The sequence below is a fragment of the Erinaceus europaeus genome, chromosome 3 (genome assembly GCF_950295315.1).
Source record: "Erinaceus europaeus chromosome 3, mEriEur2.1, whole genome shotgun sequence".
Classification (NCBI taxonomy): Eukaryota; Metazoa; Chordata; class Mammalia; order Eulipotyphla; family Erinaceidae; genus Erinaceus; species Erinaceus europaeus.
This window is the reverse complement of record NC_080164.1, coordinates 43,240,903-43,261,674: the sequence shown is the minus strand read 5'-3', so window position 1 is coordinate 43,261,674 and position 20,772 is coordinate 43,240,903. Positions and strand designations below refer to the sequence as shown.

At 43.6% G+C, this 20,772-nt stretch overlaps 1 protein-coding gene across 1 annotated transcript in view; it reads left to right on the top strand.

Moving 5' to 3' along the window:
• Window positions 1-12,289, top strand: part of NOTO (notochord homeobox) — a 42,258-nt gene extending 29,969 nt beyond the window's left edge. The window contains exons 2-4 of the mRNA XM_016188421.2: window positions 3,738-4,157; window positions 8,748-8,962; window positions 11,317-12,289. Of these exons, the coding sequence (XP_016043907.2) occupies window positions 3,785-4,157; window positions 8,748-8,962; window positions 11,317-11,463 (735 nt within the window). The 5' untranslated portion in view covers window positions 3,738-3,784 and the 3' untranslated portion in view covers window positions 11,464-12,289. The remainder of the gene's footprint in view (window positions 1-3,737; window positions 4,158-8,747; window positions 8,963-11,316) is intronic.
• The last annotated feature ends 8,483 nt before the right edge of the window (window positions 12,290-20,772 follow it).

The window sequence follows — 20,772 nt, the reverse complement described above, 5'->3', positions numbered from 1 at the left end:
GCTCTCTGTCTTCCCCTCCTTTCTCCATTTCTCTCTGTCCTATCCAACAACAAGGACATCAATAACAACAACAACAATAATAATAACTACAACAATAAAACAAGGGCAACAAAAGGGAATAAATAAATATTTTTTTAAGAAAAAGAACTCACCATTACCAGGCCAACTTTAAAAAAAATAATAATTTTTCTTTCTTTCTTTTTTTTTTTTTTTTTTGCCTCCAGGGTTATCGCTGGGGCTCGGTGCCAGCACTACAAAAATTCACTGCTCCTGGAGGCTATTTTTCCCATTTTGTTGTCCTTGTTGTTGACCTTGTTGTGGTTGTTATTGTTGTTGTTATACCTGTTGTTGTTGGATAGGACAGAGAGAAATCAAGAGAGGAGAGAAAGACAGATAGGAGGAAAGACACCTGCAGACCTGCTTCACCACTTGTGAAGTGACCCCCTATATGTGTGGGGAGCTGGGGGCTCCAACCAGGATTCTTTTTTTTTTTTTTTCCTCCAGGGTTATTGCTGGGCTCGGTGCCTGCACCATGAATCCACCCCTCCTGGAGGCCATTTTCCCCCTTTTGTTGCCCTCGTTGTGGTTATTATTATTGCCATTGTTGATGTTGTTCGTTGTTGGATAGGACAGAGAGAAATGGAGAGAAGAGGGGAAGACAGAGAGGGGGAAAGAAAGATAGACACCTGCAGACCTGCTTCACCACCTGTGAAGCAACTCCCCTGCAGGTGGGGAGCTGGGGGCTCGAACCAGGATCCATACGCCGGTCCTTGCGCTTTGCGCCACATACGCTTAACCCACTGGGCCACCGCCTGACCCCCTCCAACCAGGATTCTTATGCGGGTCTTTGCATTTTGCGCCATGTGCACTTAACCCATTGCACTACCGCGAAGCCCCCATTTTTTTTCCTCAATTTTACTGATTTATTAACAAATGAAGGGAGTCGGGCTGTAGTACAGTGGGCTAAGCGCAGGTGGCGCAAAGCACAAAGACCGGCATAAGGATTCCGGTTCGAACCCCGGCTCCCCACCTGCAGGGGAGTCGCTTCACAGGCGGTGAAGCAGGTCTGCAGGTGTCTTTCTTTCCTCCTCTCTGTCTTCCCTTCCCTCTCTCCATTTCTCTCAGTCCTATCCAACAACAACAACAACAATAATAAATACAACAATAAAACAACAAGGGCAACAAAAGGGAAAAAATAAATAAAATATATTTAAAAAATTAAAAAAAAAACAAAAAAAAAATGAAGGGAGAGAAAAAAGAGGGAGGCAGGACATCACACTTGCATATTCAATGCCAGAGATGGACCTCAGGACTTCACACCTGAAAGTTCAAAGCTCTACCCACATCTCAGACCCCAACAGCCTAATTCTAAATATTTACATACATCACATAAATGCATAGCAACTCCAAGAGGAATTTACCTTATCCATTTTACAGGTGAAGAAATACAAAACAGTACCTTGTAATTTGCCCAAGGACAATTAGCACTGGTTATCTAAAAAACAGAGATACAAATAGCTGCCCAACACCTACTTAATTCAAAGAGATTTGAAAACTGTCATTTGCATTGGCAATCAGTGTTTTTTTTCTTTAGTTATTTTTTTTGTTTGTTTGTTTGTTTCTCTACTGGGGAATTAATGTTTTACATTCAACAGTAAATACAACAGTTTGTACATGCATAACATTTCCCAGTTTTCCATATAATAATACGACCCCCTAGGTCCTCTGTCATCTTTCCTGGTTCTGTATTCTCCCCACCCACCCACCCCAGAGTCTTTTACTTTGGTGCAATATGCCAATTCCAGTTCAGGTTCTACTTGTGTTATCTTTTCTGATCTTGTTTTTCAAATTCTGCCTGAGAGTGAGATCATCCCATATTCATCCTTTTGTTTCTGACTTATTTCACTTAACATGAATTTTTTCAAGGTCCATCCAAGATCGGCTGAAAATGGTGAAGTCACCACTTTTTGTAGCTGAGTAGTATCTATACTACTACTCAGCCACAATTTGCTCAGCCACCCATCTGTTGTTGGACATCTGTGTTGCTTCCAGGTTTGGGCTATTACAAATTGTGCTGCCAAGAACATATGTGTACACAGATCTTTTTGGATGGATGTGTTGGGTTCCTTAGGATATATCCCCAGGAGAGGAATTGCAGGATCATAGGGTAGCTCCATTTCTAGCCTTCTGAGAGTTCTCCAGACTATTCTCCACTGAGGTTGGACCAATTGACATTCCCACCAGCAGTGTAGGAGGGTTCCTTTGACCCCACACTCTCTCCAACATTTGCTGCTGTTACCTTTTCTGATGTATGACATTCTCACAGGAGTGAAGTGGTATCTCATTGTTGTCTTTATTTGCATTTCTCTGATAATCAGAGTCTTGGAGCATTTTTTCATGTGTTTCTCTGCCTTTTGGATCTCTTCTGTGGTGAATATTCTGTCCGTATCCTCCCCCCATTTTTGGATGGGGTTATTTGTTGTCTTGTTGTTGAGATTTGTAAGTTCTTTATATATTCTGGTTATTAGCCTCTTGTCTGATATACAATTAGTATTTCTTAATCTGAACTTTAGTTTTCTCCCTCCTGCCTTTTTGGATTTAGGAAAGATTTTTTTCCCAGCAGTATCTAAGTAATGTGGGTGAAGAAAGTTCCTGAAAAGATTAAAAAAAAAAAAAAAAAGGTAACCAGGTGTCTTCAGGTAGGAATCAGACTGACTGTAGGAATAGAGTGGGAATTTGTTTGTTTATTTATTCATTTATCACCAGAGTACTGCTCAGCTCTGGCATATGGTGGTGACTTTGGAGCCTCAGGCAAATGTCTTTTTGCATAACCACTGTGCTATCTCTCCAGCCCAAGAAATTTACTTTTCATTGTATTGATAAAACAAAATCTTCAAATTAAGTACAATTTTTGCGACCTTGGATGTGGTGCAACAGATTAAGTGTTGGACTCTCAGGCGTGAAGTACTGAGTTTCATCCTCCTTATCGAATGTCAACTGTATTGATACTCTGGTTCTTTCCTCCTCTCTCTCACATAAACAAACAAATATATATATATATATTAATTTTTATATTTATTTATTTTCCCTTGTGTTGCCCTTGTTGTTTTTTATTGTTGTCGTAGTTATTATTGTTGTTGTTACTGATGTCGTTGTTGGATAGGACAGAGAGAAATGGAGAGAGTAGGGGAAGACAGAGAGGGGAGAGAAAGATAGACACCTGCAGACCTGCTTCACCGCCTGTGAAGCGACTCCCCTGCAGGGGAGCCGGGGCTTGAACCAGGACTCTTAGGCCGGTCCTTGCGCTTTGCGCCACGTGAGCTTAACCCACTACGCTACCTCCCGACTCCCACAAAGAAATATTTTATGAAAAGGTTTGCGGGGACGTCTACATGGATAAACTCAGGCCTGACAGTACGCTGGGAAGCTTGCTGAGGGTCAACTAACCACCGGGAAGGAGCCTGAGGTTTCTTCCCTCCCCACCCCCACCCCCAGGACCCCTGGCGTGAGTGCTGCTCCTGGGCGCTGTGCCCACCGTGACTCGTCCAGGACTGGTCTAGGGGCTGCGGGTTGAACGTCTTTGGAGGGCTCGGCACTCCTGGCCCTCTGGGGCACCGAGGCCCCTCCTGGGTCCCGCCCCTTCCAGTCCCGCCCCACTGAATTTAAGCGCTTCTACGAGTATAGCTCCTGTTTGCAAGGTCCTCACTAACCGCTTGTGTTTCCTACCCAACACCTAGAGCCCCCGGGAATCTCTCCACCTCGCCCTCGAAGCCAGAGAGCCGCCATGGCCTGTCGGGAACCGCGTGGGAGCCCACCACCCGCCCCCACGGGTGCCGACATCCAGGCTCCTCCGGCAGGCTGCTCCTCCGCGGACCCCGACTCTCCCGGTCCCCCCCGACGCCTGGCCTCCTCCTTCTCCGTCGAGGCCCTCCTGGCCAGGCCCGGCCCCCGCGCGCCCGCGGGCTCCAGCCAGCAGGTGCCCTGCGCTGCCCCGCTCCTCCCCGCCGCCCGCTGCCAGTCTCCTGCCCTCGCTTTGCCCTGGCCGGGCCCCGAGACGCCGCCGCCCGCCTATCTGAGCGTAGGTCCCTGCCTGCTGTGCCTGCAGCCACCGGTGCTGTGGCCTGGCTTCTGGGGCCTCCCGAGTCTCGGAGCCACAGGTACGGGGTAGGGGTGGGGGGCCGGGGTTCCTGGGGTCCGCGTCCGGGGAAACAAGCGGGGCGACTAGAGAGCGGCCGCAAGCTGAGCGCGGGATAGAGAAGTCTGAGAGCTGGAGGACCGCACACAGTTGGGGTAGGAAGGGGTCCTGTGGCCTTGGGTCTTGCAAGAGAGAGACTGGCGACACTAGACCCCAGGACCCAGACCTGCTCCACTTCCCTTGAGACATTTATGGAAGCCTTGGCTTTCGCACATCACCTTTGGATATTTCTGTGGTGCCAAGGAGTCTTCTCAAAAGCGGCTTCTCAGCTGATCCCACAGCTTTGACTTTTAACACGGAGAAGCGGATGCTCCTGGGGGTGCTGGCCAGCAAGAAGCTGTTAGGGGCTGGCAGATGCATGGACCCAGCCAGATATGGTTCCCACCCAACTGCTCTGAGCCCACTTGCTTCTAGTGTTCTTCGGTACCTGAGGGCTCTGAAGCGCCAGCAGCTAAACTCCAGCAAGAATCTAATTTTCTGCTCTAGCATTAACACCCACCTACACAAGCTTCTGCCATTTTCTTTGCCCTTGCTCCCACGGAAACAGAAGCTAAGTGAGTGTAAGCCTTATCAAAACATACCAACATCCTTTTAATATACCCCCCATCACCAGATCACTTTATTTACAAGTTGTAGTTGACACAGAATGGTTGTTTTAAATATTTATTTATTTATTCCTTTTTGTTGCCCTTGTTGTTTTATTGTTGTTGATACTGATGTCATTGTTGGATAGCACAGAGAGAAATGGAGAGAGGAGGGGAAGATAGAGAGGGGGAGAGAAAGATAGACACCTACAGACCTGCTTCACCGCCTGTGAAGCGACTACCCTGCAGGTGGGGAGCCGGGGGCTCGAACAGGGATTCTTATGCCGGTCGTTGCGCTTTGTGCCCTGTGCGCTTAACGCGCTGTGTTACCTCCCGACTCCCGGTTTTTGTTTTTTTTACCAGAGCACTGCTTAGCTCTGATTTGTGGTGCTGCAGGGGATTGATCCTGGAACTTTGGAGCCTCAGGCATGAAAGTCTCTTTTTGCATAACCACTATGCTATCTACACCCTGCCCACTTAATGGTAGTTGTGATTGAATCTCAGAATACAGTTTCATATGTGAAACCCCTCAACCCTAAATTGTCCTCTCCCTCCATCCCAGGTGACCCTTTACTTTGTCGGGCTTTTGATTTGATTTGATTTTTTATAGGGAGAAATTGAGAGGGAAGGTGGATGGAGAGAGAGAGAGAACTACTTCACCTCTCATAAATCTTGTCCTCTGCAGGAGACCTGTAGCTTGAACCCAGGTCCTTGTACATGGTAATGTGTGTGCTCAACCAAGTGCACCACTGCCTGGTCTCTGTCCTTCCTTTGGGAAAAAATATTTATTCATTTATTTAACAGAACACCGTTCTAGCACATGCAAAGCTGGGGATCAAACTCAAGACCTCATAACATGCAACATAACATGCAATTAACCAGGTTTGCCACCACCCTTTAACACAATCTTACCTGGTTCCTACTCCCTGAGCTCTCCCACCTGCACTTCCTCAACTCTTTTCCTTCCTTCCTCTCTTTCTTTCTTTCTTTCTTTCTTTCTTTCTTTCTTTCTTTCTTTTCTTTCTTACCAGAGCACTGTTCAGCTCTGGCTTATGATGGTGCAGGGGATTGAACCTGGGACTTTGGAGACTCAGACATGAAAGTCTGTTTGCTTGACCATTATGCTATCTACCCTCCACCCCCTCAACTCTTTTCAATTGAACCTTTTCCCACCTAGGCTGGAAAAAAACCTTGGGCTCCCTACCATATCCAAACTCAAGCTATTGCATTGGGGAACCATGTCTCACATTACAAAAACTGTTTTGCTTCTTTGATTTTTTTCTTTTTTTTTTAGGAACCACAACCAGAACCAGAATACAGCTCAGTTCTGTCATATAGCTGGTGCCAAAGACTGGGCCTCAAGCATGCAGATCCTGAGCTCTAACTTTAAACTATCTCTTCAGTCCCCTAGACTGCTTTTACCTAACCTCCCTCCTATATACCAGGTCAGGTTTTCAATGTACTGCTTTATATTACAGCTGCCTCATTTTTCAAGTTCCTAAAATATATGAAAAACAGGTTTTTCTGACACTCCTGTCCTCACCATCTACTTAGTTGTCCCTACCCTATAAGTAGCCAATTACTCCAGTTTTATACTTCCAGAGGTATTTTATGTATATTGAATGCCTAAATAGATATATTTCTCCTTCCATCCACACTAGACCTATTACTCTGTACCTTACTCTTTTTTAAAGAAATGGTAATTCTTGTTCGAGCCCCTGGCTCCCCACCTGCAGGGGAGTCGCTTCACAGGCGGTGAAGCAGGTCTGCAGGTGTCTATCTTTCTCTCCTCCTCTCTGTCTTCCCCTCCTCTCTCCATTTCTCTCTGTCCTATCCAACAACGACGACAACAACAATAATAACTACAACAATAAAACAACAAGGGCAACAAAAGGGAATAAATAAATAAATAAAAAAGAAATGGTAATTCTTAAAATATACTTTATTTATTTATTTTGATTACCAGAGCACTGCTCAACTCTGACATATGGTAGTGTGGGGGCTTGAACCTGTGACTTTGGAGCCACCGGCATGAGTCTGTTTGGATAAACATGCTATCTTCTGCTACCCTATTTTATTTATTTTAGTGAGAGAGATACAGAGAAAGATACAGAGACTAGAGCACTGCTCAGCTCTGGCTTATGATGGTCCTTGGAACTGAACCTGGGACTTCAGAGCTTCAGTCATGAAAGTTTTTTTTTTTTTTTTTTGCAAAACTATTATGCTCACTCCCCAACTTGCACCTTATTCACCTTATTTATTTTTGCCTCCAGGGTTATCGCTGGGGCTTGGTACCTGTACTAAGAACCCACTACCCCTGGCAGATACCTTTTTTCCACTGTTTTTGTTGCTGCTGTTGCTCTTGAGTAGGAAAGAGAGAAATTGAGAGAGGAGGGGAAGACAGAGAGGGGGAGAAAAAGACACTTGCAGACCTGCTTTACTACTTGAGAAGTGACCCTTCTGCAGGTGGGGAGCCAGCCGGGACTCGAACCGGGATCCCTGCACTGGCCCCTGCATTTTGCATTCCTACTATGTGCCCTACTGCCTGTTCCATCTTATTAAAAAAAATTTTTTTTTACTTTATTTATTGGATAGAGACAGGTAGAAATCCAGAGGGAAGGGGATGATAGAGAGGGAGAGAGACACCTGCAACACTGCTTCACCACTTGTGAAGCTTTCCCCCTGCAGGTGGGGACCAGCAGATCAAACCTGGGTCCTCGCACATTGTAACGTGCACTCAACCACATGCAACACCATCCGGCTCCTCTATCCTTATTTCATTTTCAAGTTATGACTCAGATACTGTCACCTGGTGAATGAATTTTTATCTCCATTGGCCCACAGCACGGTGAACTGAATAGCACCTTTGTTTGTATTAGGACATCCCTGCCGTTGAGGAGTAATCGTTGATTTGTGGACAGTGGACAGAATCTCAAACTCTACCTACCAGGTTTTCCATTGTGTGCAGGACACAGGCCATACAGAGTAACCCTGCTCAATATCATTTCTGAGATGGCTACCCTTCCTGAAAATGCAAACTACTCCTCTATACACATACACCCACCCTGTCCTTTTTTTCCTTTTTCTTTAATTCACCATCACTTTCTGACATACTCAGTCTTTTATGTATTTACAGGATTACCTGTTTTGTCCTGGAACCACTGCCTGATGCATAGTAGACATTCAAAGAGTATTTGTTAAAAGATTGAAAGACAGCAGGGGTAGACCTTATGCAAAAGAGTTATGCAAAAGAGACTTTCATGCCCGAGACTCCAAAAGTCCCAGGTTCAGTCCCCTGCACCACCATAAGGCAAAGCTGAGCAGTGCTCTGGTAAAAAAAAAAAAAAAAAAAAAAAAGATTGAAAGGGGGAGTCAGGCGATAGAGCAGCGGGTTAAGTGTATGTGGCGAGAAGCACAAGACCAGTGTAAGGTCTACGGGTGTCTATCTTTCTCTCCCCCTCTCTGTCTTCCCCTCCTCTCTCCATTTCTCTCTGTCCTAACAACGACGACGACATCAATAACAACTAATAACATAATAACTACAACAACAATAAAAAAGAAAAACAAGGGCAACAAGAGGGAAAATACATAAATATAAAAAAATTAAAAAAAAAAAAGATTGAAAGAGGGTGAACCCTTGGAAGGGAGGATCCTTTCATAGTATTTCCTGAAGTAACCGAGAAAATGAGTAGTGGCAAGAGAAAGGCTGACAACTGCTCTTAGGGCCAGAGGTTGAGCCACTCAGCTGGAGGATCGTGGAAGCATAAATAATTTTATACCATTGGCTCTTTCCCTCTCTCTTTTTTTCCCCTGTTATTTCTGCACAGCCTCTTTGTTCTCTTCTTTCATACTGTGTTGCCTAGTCAAGGGTGAGGGAGAGTAGTATAGCTGTGTACTTGTTCTCTCTTCTCCAAGATAGGTGAGTAGTGGGCGATGACTAACTTCCCCTCCCTCTGGCTGCTCTTTAGGCTTGGAGCTGGCTCATTACCCAGGCCTCCAGGATCCCCCATACTGGGCCCTACATAAGGACCATCAGGACATTGAGAGACCTCCTAAAAGGGTCCGAGTTATGTTTAACTTGAAGCAGCTGGAAGAGCTAGAAAAAGTTTTTGCACAACAGCACAATTTGGTGGGGAAGAAGAGAGCCCAGCTGGCAGCCCGACTCAACCTTACAGAAAACCAGGTGAGAAGCACTTTCTCCTGTGAGGCCTGAACTGCACATGGAGACAAGCAGTTCTCTCTGAAAACCCCAGGTGGGTTTCCTCTGTACCATGCCACAAGGTGAAACAGAACTTAGTTATTGGCATACTCCTATATAATAGCTCCATTTGAAATCACAGTATGGGAACAATATGCAGTGTTAATTTAGAACTTTAAAATGTAATATTTCCATGCCAGATGAAGATTTGACAGTGAAATTAAGTAGGTGTTCAGTGAACTAGATATTACAAATAATGATATACATTATCTTGGGGCTGGGTGGTGCACCTGGTTGAACACACATGCTACACTGCACAAACACTTAGGTTGGAGCCCCCAGTCCCTACCTGGTAGGGGAAGCTTTTTGAGTGGTAAAGCAGGGCTGCAGGTGTCTCTCTGTCTCTCTCCCTCTCTATCTTCTTCTTCCCATTCAATTTCTGGCTGTCTGTATTCAATAAGTAAGTAAAGATAATAAGAAATTAGAAATAATAGGGGCCGGGTGGTGGCGCACCTGGTTGAGCACATGTATTACAATGCTCAGGGCCTGGGTTCGAGCCCCCTGGTCCCCACCTGCAGGGGGAAAGCTTTGCAAGTGGTGAAGCAGTGCTGCAGGTGTTTCTCTGTCTCTCTCCCTCTCTACCACCCCCTTCTCTCTTGATTTCTGGCTGTCTCTGTTCAATCAATAAAGATTAAAAAATTAAAAAAAAAAGAAATTAGAAATAATAAAAAATAATACACACTATCAACTCCATATATCCCTCCAGCTACTGTAATATTTCTCTGCTTTTTTTCAAGGCAAACTTCTCAAGAACTGACTATATTCTGTGTCCTCACCTTCCAGCGACACTTTAATTCATTCCAACATAAATTCTTTATCATTCCACCAAAACGTTATCAAGATCTTTAGTTATCTTTATGTGGCTAAAATGAACAGATGCTTTATTTCTTCATCTTACTCTGCTGTTCAGTAGCTGTTGGTACAGAAGCTATCAGCTGACCACTCCTCTTACTGGAATACATTCTTGGCTTCCATACACCATGCTTTCTTGGATTTTCCATCCAGTTTTCTGGCTACCTCTCTGTCTTCTTTGGAGATTTGGCATTGCATTTTTTTAAATTCTTTTATTTATTTTACTTTATTTTTATTCTTTTACCAGAGCACTGCTCTGTTCTGGTTTACGGTGGGTGCAGGGCATTGAACCCGAGACCTGGGAGCCTCAGGCATGAGAGGCTGTTTCCATAACCATTATGTTATCCCCCCCTCGTGCACTGTATTTGGTTTTTTAAGATTTTATTTATTTTATTAATGAGAAAGATAGGAGGAGAGCGAGAAAGAGCCATACATCACTGTGGTACATGTGCTGCCGGGGATTGAATTCAGGACCTCCTTCTTGAGAGTCTATAGTTCCTTAACCACTGCGCCACCTCCTGGACCACCTGTATTTGTTTTTAACAGACCACTGCTATGTTCCAGCTTATTTACTGACACAAGAGAAAGGAAGAAAAGAGAGAGGGAACCAGAGCACCACTCTGGTACATGTAAAGCCAGTGATCGAACTCTGGATCTCATGATTCCAAGTCCAATGCTGTAACCACTATGCTGCCTCCAAGGCTGCAATTTACATGATTTTAGATTACCATCTATGAACTAATGACTCCTAAATTTGTATCTTTAGTCCAGTTATCTTTTCTTATTTGTACAACTATCTTCTTGAGATCCTCATTTGAAATGTCATATTTCAAATTTGACTAGTCTAAACCTCAATCCCCGATTTCTTCTCCCTAAATCTGTTCCCTTCCTCATGTATCTATTGTCCACCAGTTGCTCAGAATACCCAGTTTTTGTAGATTTCTCCTCCTGCTTCTACTTATCATCATGCTTTATTTCCTCATCTTACTCTACTGTCCAGTAGCTTGTTGGTACAGCAGCTATCGTCTGACTACTCCTTCTCTTACTAAAACTCACTCTTGTCTTGGCTTCTAGACATCATACCTACAAAATATAGCTGGAACGGTTGCTTCTCCCCACTGCTGGTTCCCACCTGCGAGGGAAAAGCTTTGAGAGTGGGGAAGCAGGACTATGGGTGTCTCTTTCCTTTCCTATCCTCCCCTCCCCTCTCAATTTCTGGCTGTCTCTATCCACAAATAAATGAAAGATTAAAAAAAATAAACAAATGAATGGTACCTGGAACTATAAGGAAGAATGTTTTGAGATGATACTTTTCTTAGAAGAAAGAACAACAAATCTGGGCCAGAACTGGGAGTGGACTCTGAGGATGGCAGAACAGTGGGAACTGCTGGTCACATTCTGATCTTTGCTGCTGTCTCCAAATGCAGGTGAGGGTCTGGTTCCAAAACCGCAGAGTCAAGTATCAGAAGCAGCAAAGGCTGGAGCTGCTGTCCACATCTACCATGACTGAAACACCTTTGAACAGCTCTGACACCAGCATAAAGAGAGATGGCGAGTCCAGAGTAGATAGCTGAAGACTTGAACAGAGACTCGACCCAGGCTATCTGGACCAGGTTTTTCCTGAGGACACTCACTAAATGGAACTTCCTGTTCCACATCTTAATGAAAAATCTCTCAAGGTCTAAGGGCACAAGAGGAATCTGAACCGCCAAGCAGTCTTTTTCTAGATTGACTCTTACAAATTAGAATACTGTAATCCTCACTGCCACAAAAGGTCATTGACTTTCCTCTATGTCCTTGCCAAGCAACTGAACTTTTGAGCCTTTTTTCCATCTGTATAATGGATATATTGACAACTTAGATTCCCCAGGGCTGCACTGATGTCTGTAAAACACTTACATTGTGCCAAGTACAGTGCCTTATATGTAGCTACTGTTAAGGCTTATAAGCCTCTCACCTGAAGGAGTGGTATCTATATCAGCCTTAGTCTCTCCATGGATAAAGTTTTTCCTGGCCTACTTGTGGAGAAGTAGCTTCTTGAGTCAGTTGGGCATAGAAGATCTCCCTACTAGAGATCATGGAGTAGAAATCAGAGAGAAAGGCACACTGTTTACTGCCTCTCGCAGAGTTTACCAATTTTTCTAGTTTTGTCTGAAGTGTTACCACTTTCAGAAGGAGCTCAGGCTCCTTGGAGCAGATATGCTATCCTGGACACCACAGCACCAGAGTTTTTTTTTTTTTTTTTTTTTCAATGCAGTGAGGAAACAGAAGCAAACAAACTGTTTCTAAAACTTGTGAAAATTATGGTGGTTATCTTTGGGAAGTGGGAATATAGAACTTTGGTGGTGGGTGTTGTGTGGAAGTATACATTGTAGTCTTACAATCTTGTAACTACTGACAGCAAATTAAAAAATTTAAATGCAATGTGGAAAACTGGGAAATGTTATGCATGGACAAACTATTGTATTTATTGTCAACTGCAAAACATTAATCCCCCAATAAAGAAATTAAAACAAATTAAATGCAGTGGAGAGGTCTGGGAAGATAACACAATGGTTATATAAAAAGAAATTTAAAATTTAATTTTTGAGAAGTTTTATTACCGTCAGGGTTATTGCTAGGGCTTGGTGCCTACACAGTAAATCCCAGTAGCCATTTTTTCCTTTTTTTTTTTTAATTTGATAGGACAGAGAGAAATTGGGAGGGGAAGATAGGCAGGGATAAAGAGAGACACCTGCAACTCTGTTTGACTACTAATGAAGCTTCACCCCTGCAAGTAAAGGCCAGGAGCTTGAACCAGAATCCTTGTACAGTGTAACGTGCTCAAACATATGCCATTACCTGGCTCCCCCAAAAGATTTTAATGTCTGAGACTCCAAAGTCCCAGGTTCAATGCCCAGTACCACCATAAACCAGAGCTGAACAGTGCTCTGGAAAAAAATTAAAATGCAGTGGGGTCTGGGCTCAAACCTAATGAGTTATTTTTTGTTGGCATTTTACTTCAGAGGATCATTAATATTTCCCCCTTTATGACCTGACTCATAGCCCCCTTTGCTTCCCAGGAATCTGCTTCTCTTTAAGAAGCCAAGCTCAGGGAGTTGGGCGATAGTGCAGTAGGTTAAGTGCAGGTGGTGCAAAGCACAAGGACCAGGGTAAGGATCCCGGTTCGAGCCCTCAGCTCCCCATCTACAGGGGAGTCGCTTCACAGGTGGTGAAACAGGTCTGCAGGTGTCTTATCTTTCTCTCCCCCTCTCTGTCTTCCCCTCCTCTCTCAATTTCTCCCTGTCCTATCCAACAATAATAACAATAACTACAACAATAAAATAAGGGCAACAAAAGGGAATTAAAAAAAATTCCTTAAAAAAAAAAAAAAAGAAGCCGAGCTCATCATACATACATACATACATTTCCCTATGAGGTCTGCTAATAGCATTTCCAAAGCTGATTTCTCTGGTGCTCCCCACTCTTTGGTCAACCTCTGTGTTAAGGATATTGATCGCATCTGTGTGTCTATGACCTCACCCATGCATGCTTTCATCGTTCTGGCAGGTTTTCTCATTCAGAAAAGAGAAGACATAAAGGGAGAGCCACCACCACACTAGAGCTTCCCTCAATGCCATAGAGCAGTGTGATGCTGAGGCTCAAACCTAGGCAGCTTGCATGGCAAGACAGGCACCCTTCTCAGTGAAGAATTTTTCTTCTGCCTGAAGGGTATTGGTTCAGAATTGTAAAATGGCTTCTAGGTACTGTGGTGCGCTGGTGGAGGAGGCTACCCTGCCACCTGGTGGTAAAGAAGGCAAAGCTAGTTTTCCATATACAGTTTTTTCAGGGAGAGAGGAATGAAAGTTGTGCAGAGAAAAGTATTTGAAAAACACCTGCCCTCAAGTCGGTGGATTATCGTCTTAGACACCAGGTCACAGACTAGAAGGAGGCCAGAGTGCTTTTTTTTTTTTTTTTTTTTTTTGCCTCCAGGCTTATCGCTGGGGCTCAGTGCCTGCACTGGGCAAACGCTAGAAGAAGTGCCTGCACTACAATTCCACTGCTCCTGGAGGCTGTTTTTCCCTTTTGTTTGCCCTTGTTGTCCATCGTTGTTGTTATTATTGTTGTCACTGCTGTTGTTGTTGCTGGACAAGACAGAGAGGTCGAGAAAGGAGGGGAAGACAGAGACGGGAAAGTGAAAGATAGACACCTGCAGACTAGCTTCACCCCTCGTGAAGCGACACCCCTGCAGGTGGGAAGCTGGGGGCTCGGGATCCTTACACCTGCACTTGCACTGGCCCTTGCACCAACCCTTACGCCTTGCGTCATGTGCGCCTAAGCCATTGCACTACCACCCGGCCCTTAGGGTCTAGTTTTAAGAACCCTTTACCAGTATAGCCTTGCACATGTGAGGCCCTGAGCTTGACTGTCACACTTCTTATGATGGAGTTGTCCTCTGATCTCTTTCATTACAATAACAAAAACAAACATTTCGTTACTGTCTTCAGGGAAATTCTTCCTGATGCTGGTCTCACTATCAACTATGCTAATAAAAAAAACACAGCTGGGAGTCGGGCTGTAGCGCAGCGGGTTAAGCGCAGGTGGCGCAAAGCACAAGGACCGGCATAAGGATCCCGGTTCGAACCCCGGCTCCCCACCTGCAGGGGAGTTGCTTCACAGGCGGTGAAGCAGGTCTGCAGGTGTCTATCTTTCTCTCCTCCTCTCTGTCTTCCCCTCCTCTCTCCATTTCTCTCTGTCCTATCCAACAACGACAATAACAATAAAAACTACAACAATAAAACAACAAGGGCAACAAAAGGGAATAAATAAATAAAATAAATATTAAAAAAAAAGAACACAGCTGCAACTGTGTCTTGCAGAAACAACTGACTCACTTCATTTTTCTTCATTTTAATCATTAGCAAATTATCTATTTGGCAATGACTGAACTTTACCCAACACCCAAATATTATCAGGAGACTATAGCAGTAGCAAGCACCAGTCCCTTTTCACAAGGAACACAAGCAGTTGAAGAACACACAACAAGCTTGGGCTGAGGGAAGAAATACTATATAGATCACAGTTTGCCATTTCTTTTTGGTCTTGAATGAGAAAATTTTCTACTCTTGTTAAGAATATATATATATATATATATATATGTATATATATATACATATATACATATATATGTATACACATACATACACACACAGAATTTCAGTGATTCTCAGATCCGAGGCTCACTGTGGACTGTCTTCCCTCCGCAGCTGCAAGGTCTCCATGCCCCTGAAGTGTCTTAAGAGAAGTTCACATACCCTTTGACTTTGCTAAGACCATCTGCCCCTGTCACATGACCCAAGGAGAAGGGAAATCTTATGCCAGATCCTGTAGGATAGACAAGAGGAATAAAATAATCCTAACCTTTATATGGTCAAACGTAGGTGTAAATTGACTCCTTACTGTCTCACACCCTCTACTGGGGCCAGGTTGGGTCCAAAGAGCACGAGACTCAAGACAGACTGCTGGTGGAGAAAGACGACATACATACATCTAAACTATATATGCCAGGCTTGGAATATAGCATAGTGGTTATGAAAGACTTTCTTTTTATCTTTTTAAGATTATTTATTCAGTGTTTTGTCTCTGTTGTCGCCATGGCACCTATGAAAAACTTGTGGCAAAGAGAAGCAAATAAATGAAGTAGGAGGGCTAGGTGATGGCTCACCTGAATGAGTGCACATGTTACAATGTGCAAGAACCTGGGTTCGAACCCTCAGTCTCCACCTCTTAGACCATGATCACTAACTTCCTTTTCTTCTTCTTCTTCTTCTTCTTCTTTTCTTTTCTTTCTTTCTCTCTTTCTTTCTTTCTTCCTTCCTTCCTTCCTTTCTTTCTTTTTTTTTTTTTTTTTGCCTCCAGGGTTATTGCTGGGGCTTGGTGCCTGCACCATGAATCCACTGCTCCTGGAGGCCATTTTTTCCCATTTTGTTGCCCTTGTTGTTGTCATTTATTGTTATTGTTGCCATTGATGTTGTTGTTGGATAGGACAGAGAGAAATTGAGAGAGGAGGGAAATCAGAGGGGGGAGATAAAGATAGACACCTGCAGACCTGCTTCACCGCTTCTGAAGCGACCTCCTCTGCAGGTGGGGAGCTGGGGGCTTAAACAAGGATCCTTATGCCAGTCCTTGCACTTCGCCATGTACACTTAACCCACTGTGCTACCATCCGAACCCTTCACTCTGTAACTTCCGAGGTGTCTTTTTCCAAAAGGTGTTTGAAATATTTCACGCAAAAATATTTAAAGAAGAATAATCTACATGATTGGTTACTTGTAGTTGTTAACAGTCAAGTGTTAGGAATTGTGCTAACTTCTAAATTAACCAAGATGAAGATTAACACTCTTTTTATCTGGAATGTTTTGTATGAGTTCTTGAATAAAATATGGGGAACCCCCCCAAAAAAAGACTATTTATCCATTTATTGGATAGCTACAGAGAAGCTGAGATGGAAAAGGGAGACAGAGGGAGACAGACACTTGCAAGCACTGCTTCACCACTTGTGAAGTTGTTCTCACTCCACACTCCATAGGTAAAAATCCAGGTTCTTTTTTAAATTAATTATTTAATTTTCTTAATTAAAAAATTGGGAGATTAATGGTTTACAATTGACAGTTAAATACAATAGTTTGTACATGCATAACATGTCCCAGTTTTCCACATAACATTTCAACCCCCAGTAGGTCCTCCTATGCCTGTGTTCCAGGACCTGAGACCCAGGTTCTACCAACGGTAACATGTGCACTCCACCAAGTGTCCCAACACCTGGCCCCTACAAAATACTGTCATGTCTGAGGCTTTTAAGTTCCAGGTTTAAATTCCCAGATCATTACAACCCCAAATTGAGCAGTGTTCTGGCCACTGTCTCTTTTTTTTTTTTTTTTTTTTTTCTCATTTTTTTTAAAATTTTTTATTAAAGAAAGGATTAATTAACAAAACCATAGGGTAGGAGGGGTACAACTCCACACAATTCCCACCGCCCAATCTCCATATCCCACCCCCTCCCCCGATAGCTTTCCCATTCTCTATCCCTCTGGGAGCATGGACCCAGGGTCATTGAGGGTTGCAGAAGGTAGAAGGTCTGGCTTCTGTAATTGCTTCCTCGCTGAACATGGGTGTTGACTGGTCGGTCCATACTCCCAGTCTGCCTCTCTCTTTCCCTAGTAGGATGGGTCTCTGGGGAAGCTGAGCTCCAGGACACATTGGTGGTGTCTTCAATCCAGGGAAGTCTGGCCGGCATCCTGATGACACCTGGAACCTGGTGACTGAAAAGAGAGTTAACATACAAAGCCAAACAAATTGTTGAGCAATCCTGGTCCCAAAGCTTGGAAAAGTGGAGAGGAAGTATTAGGGAGGTACTCACTGCAAACTCTAGTGTACTTCTGCTTTCTTACTTTGGTGCCATACTCCAAACTCGGTCAATTTCTGCTTTGCGTTTCTACTTCTTTTTTTTTTTTTTACATGCATAACATTCCCCAGATTCCCATTCAACAATACAACCCCCACTATTTCATTCATCATTTTTCATGGACCTGTATTCTCCCCACCCACCCACCCACCCACCCCAGAGTCTTTTACTTTGGTGTAATACTCCAATTCCATTTCAGGTTCGACTTGTGTTTTCTTTTCTAATCTTGTTTTTCAACTTCGGCCTGAGAGTGAGATCATCCCATATTCATCCTTCTGTTTCTGACTTATTTCACTCAACATGATTTTTTCAAGGTCCATCCAAGATTGGCTGAAAACGGTGAAGTCACCATTTTTTACAGCTGAGTAGTATTCCATTGTATATATATACCACAACTTGCTCAGCCACTCATCTGTTGTTGGACACCTGGGTTGCTTCCAGGTTTTGACTATTACAAATTGTGCTGCCAAGAACATATGTGTACACAGATTTTTTTTTGGATAGATATGTTGTGTTCCTTAGGATATATCCCCAGGAGAGGAATTGCAGGATCATAGGGTAGTCTATCATGTCAGATATGAGAATAGCTGTTCCTGCCCTTTTTTGTGGGCCATTGGCTTGAATGATAGTTTTCCATCCTTTCACTTTAAGTCTGTGTTTGTCTTGTTGCGTTAGGTGAGTTTCCTGTAGACAACATATTGTTGGGTTGTGTTTTCTGATCCATCTTCCTACTCTGTGTCTTTTAATAGGTGAATTCAGGCCATTGACATTTATTGATATCAAAGATTGAAGATATTTTAACACCATTCTTGTAGAGTTTTAGAGTGTTTTGATATGTGTTCTATTTGTGGTGGTCTGGTTGTTTATAGGAAACCTTTCAGAACTTCTTTCAAGGCAGGCTTGGTGATGGTTGCTTCCTTCAACTGTTGCTTGTCTGAGAAGGTTTTGATGCTTCCATCTAGTCTGAATGACAATCTAGCAGGATATAGTATTCTTGGCTGAAAGCCTTTCTCATTGAGCACTCGATAGATATCTTGCCATTCTCTTCTGGCCTGTAGTGTTTGTATGGAGAAGTCTGCTGCTAATCTTATGGGTTTTCCTTTGTAGGTGACTCTTTGTTTTTCTCTTGCAGCCTTGAGGATCCTTTCTTTATCCTTATTCCTTTCCAATCTAAGTATGACATGTCTTGGTGTCTTTAGGTCTGGGTTAATTCTGTTTGGGACCCTCTGGGCTTCTTGAATCTTTATGTCTTTGATGTTGTCTAGACTAGAGAAATTTTCAGCTATTATGGCCTGGAGAACGCTTTCTTCCTCCCCTTCTCTTTCTTCCTCTGGTAAGCCAATAATGCGTATATTGTTTCTTTTGAAGTCATCCCATAGGACTCTGTTGTTGTTTTCAGCATCTCTTAATCTCTTTTTGAGATCTCTTACTTCTTCTTTAGTTGTCTCTAATTCATCCTCAATCTTGCTAATTCTGTCTTCAGCCTCATTGATTCTATTCTCTCTGCCCTCTACTGCTTTCTGGAGTTCATCTATTTTGTTGCCCTGCTCTGATACTGTTTTAGCTTGTTCAGCTAGTTGCCTTCTTAGCTCAGCAATTTCAGCTTTCAGCTCTCTAATAACCATGAGATTATTAGAATTTTCTTCCATATTCTCATTTGTTGTTCCTGCAGTTCTGATTACAATTTTTTCAAATTCTTTACTCACTCCTGTTATTATTTCCTTAGCTAATGTTTGGATGTTGAACTCGTTGTTTTGTGCTTCGCCCTCTGGAGGACTTTTAGCTGGACTCTTGTCCTGGTTCGAGTCTCCATTATTTTTTCTTGTTGTTTTAACCATTTTATATAAGTTAACAGTTTTTTCAATCCCTGAGTTGGAGTTCAGTGGTGTAAAAGCCTTTTTTTTTTTTCCCCTGTAGGCTATGGTAGCCTGAGGGCTTTTAAACTATCAATAGGCTTCTTGGCTTAATCAATGACTCCTGACCAAGAGATAAAGCAGGGTGTGGCAGAGATAATCCAGTGGTTATGCAAAGAGACTTTCACAGCCCTTCAGCTATGCCACCGAGGTATAGGTCTTCTCCTGAGTTTCCCGGTTAGATCTCTGTGCCCTGGTGTCCCTCCCTGTTGCTGCTCCAGATTCTGAGGGTAGTAGCAATGGAGACTCAGAGTTGTACTTGGTGAGTCTCTGGGGAGTCCTTTCCTCCCTTCAGCTGTCCCCTTGTTGGTGGAGCAGACTGGAGGTGGTGTCTCCACTGACAGACTGTCGAACTGTTAGCAGTCACTTAATCTCTCCTTAGGCCCCTCTCTCCTCTCTGTCACCAGCCACGTGTGTTTGTACTCACGGGTGATTTACTGGGTTTCTGTGGTCATTCTAGTCCTGTCTTGTTTCGGTCCGGGTGGTCTCCTTTGGTATTCCTAGTTGATCCGGGAGAGGAGAGGAGAGGAGAGAAAGCGATCTGCTGCTCATAGCTCCGCCTCCGGAAGTCGAATCCCACTGTCTCTTTTTATATATCTCTCTCTCTCACTGATATAAATAAAATACACTAAATATCTTAATCTTATTAAAGCATCGATACTATTTATAATTAAATAGCATTTAAATAAATATTAATACCCACATGTGTTTAATAAAAATTAATATAAATAATTACAAACAAATACAAATAAATATTTAAAGAGAAATTATACATTGGGAGCAGGCAGTAGAGTGCACACATTACTATGCACAATGACCCAAGTTCAAGCACTCAGGCCCCACCTGCGTGTGGGGGATCATATGAGGAGGTGGGGGAAAGCTTCACAAACACAGAGGCATTCTCTCTACCTCTCTCTCACGCTGTCCCCTCAAATTCTCTCTGTGTCCATAAAGAGGAGGAGGAGGAGGAAGAGGGGTGGGCTAAGTAACCACAGGAGCAATGGTTTCATAGTGCAGGCACAGAGCCCCAGCAATAACCCTGATGACAATAACAACAAAATCAATCAATTAAAAACTGAATGGGGGGGGAGTCGGGCGGTAGCACAGCGGGTTAAGCGCACGTGGCGCGAAGCAAGGACCTGCCTAAGGATGCCGGTTCGAGCCCCCGGCTCCCCACCTGCAGGGACGTCGCTTCACAAGCGGTGAAGCAGGTCTGCAGTGTCTATCTTTCTCTCCCCTCTTTGTCTTCCCCTCCTCTCTCCATTTCTCTCTGTTGTATCCAACAACAACGACATCAATAACAACAACAATAATATCTACAAAAAAAAAAACAGCAAGAGCAACAAAAGGGAATAAAAAAAAAACTGGATGGGGAAGATAACATAATAGTTACACAAAAAGAACTCATGCCTAAGGCTTGAAGGTCCCAGGTTCAAGCCCCACATCGCGAGGCAGAACTGAGCAGTGTTCTGATAAAAACAAAGCACAAAATAAAACGTCAAATTATACAGGTGAGGGAGTCGGGC